This window comes from Bos indicus, chromosome 28 (genome assembly GCF_029378745.1).
Source record: "Bos indicus isolate NIAB-ARS_2022 breed Sahiwal x Tharparkar chromosome 28, NIAB-ARS_B.indTharparkar_mat_pri_1.0, whole genome shotgun sequence".
Lineage (NCBI taxonomy): Eukaryota > Metazoa > Chordata > Mammalia > Artiodactyla > Bovidae > Bos > Bos indicus.
The window spans coordinates 7397840-7406172 of record NC_091787.1 but is presented as its reverse complement, the minus strand read 5'-3'; the positions used below and the strand labels follow the sequence as shown (position 1 = coordinate 7406172).

General features: G+C 43.3%; 1 protein-coding gene across 5 annotated transcripts in view; it reads left to right on the top strand.

Annotated features, from left to right (window-relative positions):
• The first annotated feature begins 1064 nt into the window (after positions 1 to 1064).
• TARBP1 (TAR (HIV-1) RNA binding protein 1) overlaps positions 1065 to 8333 on the top strand; it is a 65295-nt gene continuing 58026 nt past the window's right edge. For 4 of the 5 annotated variants that reach the window (XR_011564631.1, XR_011564630.1, XR_011564632.1 and 1 more), the window contains exons 1-3: positions 1065 to 2058; positions 4036 to 4133; positions 6521 to 6590. Coding sequence is in view for 2 of the 5 variants with exons in the window: in XM_070781956.1 (XP_070638057.1) it covers positions 1116 to 2058; positions 4036 to 4133; positions 6521 to 6590 (1111 nt within the window). In the remaining 3 variants the exon portion in view is untranslated. The remainder of the gene's footprint in view (positions 2059 to 4035; positions 4134 to 6520; positions 6591 to 8333) is intronic. The other variant, XM_070781955.1, reaches the window with a different exon arrangement.

Below are 8333 nucleotides of genomic sequence, written 5' to 3'. Positions count from 1 at the left end.
GTGGGTTGCCATTTTCTTCTCCAGGGGATCTTCCCGAACTTGTCTCCTGCACTGGCAGGCATTTTCTTTACCCCTGAGCCACCAGGGAAGCCTTACAATAAAAACCTTTATGCATGCGGTCAATGGAAAACCGAATGACTCTGAAACATGGAAAAAAATCTTGCATATATGATGTTGGATAACTATATATTTAAATTATATAAAACATAAAATATAAAAATCAAATAACTTTAAATTGCATAAAATACACTTAAACTTAAGTAACTTTAAATTACACTTTATCCATTATGTTTATTACACATAAAGCTCTTTAAAGGGGCAACTGTGACTTCTCCATGGACTAAGGGAGAGATCTTTGTGGTGTGGTTGGAAGGCAAAGAAAACTCACCTCACTGATTCAGTTTGCCTAGGATTGAGCCATAAACCAAACCAGTATGGTGCATGCTTAGGTGAGGTTTTTCTGTTTCTGTATTTAGCAGTAGACGCTGTCAGAAATACAGAACAGACAAAAGAACTATTTGGGGATTGCATGTGGAAGCACAAGCATTATGTGGGAAGAACTGCATGCTAGAGTCAGCTTGGGCATTTGACTGCCAGTACTGGTGTGGGCATCTCGTTTTCAGCTCTATCCCGAGCTCATTCCTACAGTACTTTGCACGGCTCCTGAATTATTCTTGTTTTCAGTATTTATTTTTTTATGCAGCTGTCGGGAGCCCACTGCAGACCCACTGTATCAATGTCTTTGTGGGTGGTGCCAGGCTGCTCCTTTTTAAAAACAATCTAGGTGATGGTGAGCGCACCTTCCAAATGTTCTTCTGGCCCATTCTCATGGCACTCTAAAATGATTTAGAGCCCCCGGACAGGCCAATCTCCAATTAAGAATCGATGGAGTTGGTGTAGATACTACATTAACGTTTCACGAGAGAGCCTCTTTTCCTTAAAAAGTTACCCAGGCCATTCTGGTAGGACCCGCCCAAAGCGCGGCGACTTGGACCAAGGCGAGGCTGCAAGCCTCCTACCTGCGGGCGGGTGCTCGGGACAGCCGCGCACGCGCACGCACTCGCGCACGCCGGCGCCTTCCTTTGGGCGCCCGCGGGCGGCGGCGCGCGGGGCAAATGGAGTGGGTGCTGGCGGATGCGCTGCTCTCGCAGAGCCGGGACCCCCGGGTCCTGCTTGGGGCGCTGTGCCGCGGGGAGGCATCTGCGGAGCGCGTGGAGACCCTGTGTTTTCTTCTGCAGCGACTGGAGGATGAGGAAGCGCGCGGCGGCGGCGGCGGCGGCGCGGGCGCGCTCCCGGAGGCGGCGCGCGAGGTCGCCGCCGGGTATCTGGTGCCGCTGCTGCGGGGCCTGCGCGGGTGCCCAGCGGGCGGCGCGGATGACCCCGGTCCCGCGGCCCGCCAGCGCCGGCGCGTCCTGAGGGCGGCAGGCGCTGCCCTGCGCTCGTGCGCCCGCCTGGCCGGGGGCCCGCAGCTGGCGGCCGCGCTGGCCGAGGAGGCGCTATGTGACCTGCTCAACGCGGGGCCCGCGCCCGGCCTCGAAGGGGCCGCCGAGGCGGCCGTGGAGGTGCTGGCGGCCGTGGGGCCCTGCCTGCGGCCTCGCGAGGACGCGCCCCTGTTGGAGCGAGTGGCGCGGGCCGCTCTCGCGCTGGCGCTGGGTGGGGACAAGGCGGGGCCGTCCCCGGACGCTGCGGCGCTGGTTGCCGGGCGGCTGCTGCCGGCTCTGGGCCGGTGCGGCGGGGCGGCGCTGCGGGCTGTGTGGGGCGGGCTGGTTGCGCCCGGGGTGTCTGAGGGGCCGGGCCGCGTCGGGTCGCAGCTGCTGATTCTGAGCGCCCTCGCCGAGAAGCTACTGCCAGAGCCCGGCGCAGACAGCGTGCCTGCCTCGTGCGAGGCGGGCCTGGACGCCCGGCGCTGCTGGCGCTTCTGGAGCACGGTGCAGGCCGGGCTGGCCTGGTCTGAGGACGCCCTGACGCGCAAGCGGGCGCGCTACCTGCTGCAGCGGGCTGTGGAGGTGTCGGCGGAACTGGGGACCGACTGCGCGTGCGCCCCCGGCGAAGGAACCGGTACTTGCCTCTGCTCCCTGGCCCATCCCTACTTGACTTTCTGCGAGGCCGGCCTTTCTGTTTCCGGTGCTGTCTCCGCGATTCGTACAGAATTTGGTTATTCTCGTGGTCCCCATAGAACCTGAAAAACCTTGGGAACCTCATCTCCAGGGTGTTCTCTGAACTATAGCAAATCACTGCAGCACTGTTAGAAGAGTCCCCATTTAGGATAAATTCTCTGACCCAGAGCGGGTGGAATACTGCATTCGTGGAATAATTTAGGAACTAGTCCAGCAGGATATTAACAGACCAAAATTGCACTATATCGTGGGCTCGTTCAAATAGAAAAGAAGGGATAGCACCCATCAAATTGAAAGGAAAAGTATTTGCATGTACTGACCTTCGAATTGAGCCTTGAGTATTAGAATTTTGTCATGGGAAACCCATCACAATCCTTCGGTAGTTCTCTTAGGAGGATTTATTAATATTAGTTAAGTATATGGGCCTTAAGTCGACCTTTGGCGGAAGGTATTTTTGCAGTTGATTTAATAGAATGAGGTATTAGTTAATTAATTTTACATTTTGAGCCTGTGCGTCCTACCAGTTTTTTACAGGATAAAAGTGGACAAAATAGCAAGGCCTCCCTTTAGTTTGGTTTGTTACTATTGATCAGTTTGTTCACTGAAATGTGTGAAAATACACTTAAGTCATTTAAATTTATTTTGATCTATCGAAGTCCAAAATGAATTGATTGAGTCAAAACTGCCTCAGTGGATGGAAAATTTCTATCCTTTCAACTGTGGCTGCCTACTTATTTATTTATACTAGTAAAAGAGTTTTGTTCCGCTGAAGATGTGAGTAGATTATATTTTTATACACGTTTAAAACATCAGATAGTAGATATTTTAATAGCCCGCAAGTTGATGATCATCCAGTGAGAGCTGTCGCTGGAAAACATTTTTATTTTATTTTAAAATTTATTTATTTTAAAGCATCAATCATTCTGCAGTTTTAAAGATAAGCAATAGTCTTATGTTTGCCTCCCATCTATATTTCCTTTATTTCAAAGAGCAGCCACTTTTACCTCTTTGAGCTGATTATTTTGGTGTCTATCCCTATATCTTGACATAATCTAGTAATATAAAACCCATTATCTTACTTGCAATTTTGATTAAATGTGAGTTCAACAAAATTATGACTATGCAAGTACTGTTCACCAGTGATCTATGTAGTAATCTATGATTTATTTTTTCCTTCCTGCAAGTTTTCCCTGTATTTGTCATTTATGTTTGGTTGCCTCCATACTTACCACTAATTCAGCCCCAGATTCTTAGTCGTTTAAATCTTTCCTGTACTAGTGAGATCATCAGTCATAAATTTTCCTGAAGAAGTCTCTAGAAGAGACTTTTAGAAAAGAGACTCTAGAAGAGACTTTAGAAAAGTCCCATTACAAGCTCAGCCTTGTGAACACCACTGACATTCTTAGATCTGCCTTCACTTTTACCTGGGGGACTCCCTTCACCTGCTCCTGTGTTGAAGCTCTTTTCCTGGAGTTCTTACCTTCAAGACCTTGAGTATCTGATAATTTAATCAAAGGATCCTTTATGTCTTTTCTGTGAATTCCACCTGACACTTTTTTAGTTTCTGTCTCCTGGAAATCCCCATCTGTTTGTGCCTGTTCACCTTTTCCATTAGATCCTTTAACATACTAATCACAGGTATATGTAGGTTCTATTTTTGGACCATCTTTGAGTCTGGTTTTGTTTTCTGTTTTATCTCTTGGCAATGAGATTACTTTTTTTCAGTAGCAACTGAATTATTTATGCCTTAGAGATAGGTACTCTGTTAGATTGTTGGGGTTGAGTCACTGGCTGAGCTGGCTTTGGATTTTGTTATTGCTGTAGTTGGTGGATTGTTGTCTCCTTATGTTTAGAAACATAAAATTTTCTATTTAGGAACTAAATCTAGAAACTGATTTTCTTTTTTAAACCATATCAGGCCCAAGTCTGTTTTGGTGGTCTGAGAAGAAAAAAGATGAGCTTCTAAAGTTTTGGGAAAACTATATTTTAATTATGGAAACTCTTGAAGGAAATCAGGTAAGTGTTTTCATATTTTATCAAATCATGTACAGGTGCAGTTTCTTTTTTTCCCCCAAACATTCTGTAGAACCAATACAGAAAGGTCAGCTTGGATATAGCATAATGGAATGCAAGCGTACCTTGTTTTCCAGTATGAGTGAGTGAAGTCGCTCAGTTGTGTCTGACTCTCTACAACCCTATGAGCTATAGCCTGCCAAGCTCCTCTGTCCGTGGGATTTTTTAGGCAAGAATACTGGAGTGCGTTGCCATTTCCTTCTCCAGGGGATCTTCCAGACCTAGGGGTCGAACTCAGATCTTCCATATTACAGGCAGACTCTTTACCATCTGAGCTACCAGGGAATCCTGTTTTCTTTTCCAGCATAGATTAAGGTTAAATGTAAACTCAGGAAGGAGGAGAGTGAAAGAGCTGGGTTAAAACTAAATATTTAAAAGAAAAAACTAAGATCATGGCATCTGGCCCCATTACTTCATGGCAAATAGAAAGGGAAAAGGTGGAAGCAGTGACAGATTTCCTCTTCTAAATGCTCTAAAATCACTACGGATGGTGACTGCAGCCATGAAATCAGAAGATAGTTGCTTCTCGGCGGGAAAGCTGTGACAAACCTAGACAGTGTGTTGAAAGGCAGAGAGATCACTCTGCCAATGAATGTCTCTATCGGCAAGGCTATGGTCTTCCCAATGGTCACGTACGGTTGTAAGAGCTGGACCATAAAGAAGGCAGAGAGTCAAAGAATTGATGCCTTCAAACCGTGGTGTTGGAGAAGACTCCTGAGTCCCTTGGACAGCAAGGAGATCAAACCACTCAATCTAAAGGGAAATCAACCCTGAATACTCATTCAAAGGACTGACACTGAAACTGAAGCTCCAACTTTTTGCTCACCTGATGTGAATAGCTGACTCTCATGTAACGTCCCTGATGCCTGGAAAGATTGAAGGCAGGAGAAAAAGGCGTCGAGGATTAGATGGCTGGATGACATCACCGATGCAATGGACATGAACTTGGGCAACTTGGAAAGATGGGGAGGGACAGGGAGGCCTGGCGTGCTGCAGTCCATGGGGTCGCAAAGAAGTGGACACAACTGAGGGACTGAACAACAACACAATGTAAACTCAGGAAATTAAAGAATACTTCGGTTGACTTAATTTATCAACCAAAAGATTTGGTCTTATTTGGTCTTCCCTTGACATTTACTTCTAAAGTGTTTGTTAGGTTTTAGTTTCTCTATGTTATAAATAATCTCCAAAGAAATACACAGTGAGGAAAATGTTACTTAAAGTCTGAGGTCAGTTGTTATTAAGTAATAGTGACCATTTGATTTTGTAGGCTTGCTTTCTTTTCTTCCTTTCAGTTCTTACATCTTTGCATTCTTTGGTTCTGAGAATAGAAACCTGAAAAATCATTTTCAGTTGACTTTGAATTAATCTTAGTAGGAACATGGAATTTTTAAGTTAGGAGGACTCTCTTTAGAGATTAACATTTCGATTTACATTCATTAGAATCATCTGGTGCCTTATTAAAGTATCAGTTGCTGGATCTGGTCTGCAGAGTTTCTGATTCATTAGGTCTGTGGTGTGGCCTGAGAATTGAAATAGTTTACATATTCCCAGGAGACACATATGCTGCTGTTCTAGGGACCACACTTGGAGACCTCTTTGTTATAGGAGTTCCCAGTATGTAAGCTGCAGATTGCTGTGGGACCAGCCATCATGGAGTGACTGTAAGGTGTCAGTCCAGATGCACTGACTGTTGACTAAAATAAAGAAGTACTCATATGTGCTAAATGTATGTAGGTGTGGGGATGCGGACTAAACGAAAAACATTTCCAAATTTATATAAACTATGATTTTCCTTAATCAGTGCATCCGTAACACCCTCACTGTTTAGAAACTCTAAGTTAGTTGCCTTTAGTTTCTAGGATATGTACATTAGACGCTGGTATCTGCAAGAGTCTAAGAAAAAAGAGCATTGAATGCTGAGCTGGCTCTACGTCTAAATGTGTGGCCTTGAACAACTTGAGTGACTAGAGAAAGCATTTCAGTATTTTTTCATTTTTGTAATACTGGTATTATCAGCCCTGCCTGCTTCCCAGGACAGTTAAGGATTACATGACATAATTTATGATACTCTATAAATGTAATGTTACTGTAATTATGTTCTAGGTTATATTTATTAGCTTTGCCATACTCAGTCTTGAATTTGTATGATTTAAAAACTGGAAAAATCAGGCACCTTCTGCACATTTTTTTACATGGGTGTGGTGGGGTCAGGGAGGGTGGAGATTGTGGGGGGAGGAACAGATGAGTGACTTACATAAATATATAATAATACTTTGGTTTTTAAAGGTGAATTTTCATTTCCTATGGCTTTTTGCTTTTGTTTTCAGATACATGTTATAAAGCCAGTTTTACCAAAGCTAAACAGTCTGTTTGAATATGCAGTGTCAGAGGAAAATGGTAATGGCTGCTTCTATTTTGATTTTTTATGATGCATCATTTACCCCCTTATTTTATAACTAATTATTGTTCTTTGTGGAGAATGTTATATGAATATGTAAATTCGCTGCTACCGGGAGACAGCTGCTAATATTCCAGATACATACCTTGTGGATGTTTTTTTCTGACTCAGCAGTATATCCAAGTGCACTTACCTATGTCTTTAAATAGTCTTTGAGAATTTAATTTTAAATGGCTGCAGAGTTTTCTATAATTTAGAGGCATGGTAATTTTATAAACTTATGATTATGGAAAATTTCAAACATTTACAGAAGGAGAAGAGTTTGTGTGATGAACCCTATCACCTAGCTTCTGCAGTGATCAGTTCCTGTCTTACATTGCATGTGGCCTCACTTGCTCACTCTTCATCAAATGATTTTGAAGCATATTCCTAGACAGCATATCATTTCATCTGTAATTATCTCAGTATATATCCTTAAAAGATAAGGACTCTTTGGTAATGTTTTATGTATGGTGTATTATTCATTTTTTAATAAGTGTTGTTTGGTATTATATATTCTAACTGCTTTCCAGCTTTGTTCTCTTAATATATCTGTTTCATTGTGAAAGTTGCTTTCTTAGTATTTCAGCCATTGTTCTGTAGGTTAGACTTCTGGGGAAGGGAAAATTCTAAGATACTATTTTAAATATAGTTTTTAAGTCCTTAATCAGTACTATATTATGAGGGCTTTTTAGGAGAAATAAAATGAAGATGGAGCTTCCTAAAATTATCTTACGAAATTAAGTTTAGATAAATGAGACAGCTAAATGCAGGCTAACTGTTTTGTATTCATATGAATGATGAAATGCTACATTATCGTGTTTACACATGAGAGTTAACCTAGGTAAATGGGTTTCAGTGCCTGCTTTAGATAATTACAACTTTAATAGTGTGACCCCTTAGGAATTGAGCTTTATTCAGCTGATTGCTATGGTTGTTTTCTGATACACTAGAATTTTTCACAGACCATACGAATCTATAGTCCCACCTGGGGCTAGAATTTAATTAAATCCTGTTGTGACTTCACTTATGCATTTACTGTTAAAATGATTCTCTTATTACCGCATTTTGCCCACAGCTCTTGGCAAAACAAATCAAATAGCAGTGACAGATTTTGAAAAATTACCACTGCCAAAGAATTGAACAAGCATCTTGATGTAAATAACACACACAAAGGGCCTGATGTATTTATAGAATGCCATGAGTTTAAAATGCTGAATTTTTTTCCTAAAAATATTAAGGATATTTGAAAAGAGTTAGAGTATCTCTAAGGTACATACTTATTTCATTTTTTGTTTATCACTCATTCATGTATTTACTTAATAGATGCATACTTAGTGTCCAGTATGTACTGAGCACTGGGGTGAAGTGGTGAGACAGAAGAGCTATTTTTGGTCCGTTTTCCAGGAAAAAATGGTTTTGATTATAAAGTTCTAGAGAGACGACAAAAAAATGACAGCAATGAAATACTAGTAAGGCCATACCTTGGTGAGGCAAGCCAGTCAAGGCCTGCCTTAGGACTGACTCAGAGTGGAGCAGATAGCTCTGGGTGCAGAAGCCCTGAGATGGGAGTGGCTCCAGCGGGTAGAGCACCCGACTAGTGAGGCACAGCTTAGTGGTGCTGGAGGGGTGGCCTGAGGCTGGAGTAGTTGTCAGGGGCAGTTTCATGCCTGGTTTGGATTTTATTCTGAGTTTTGAGAAGC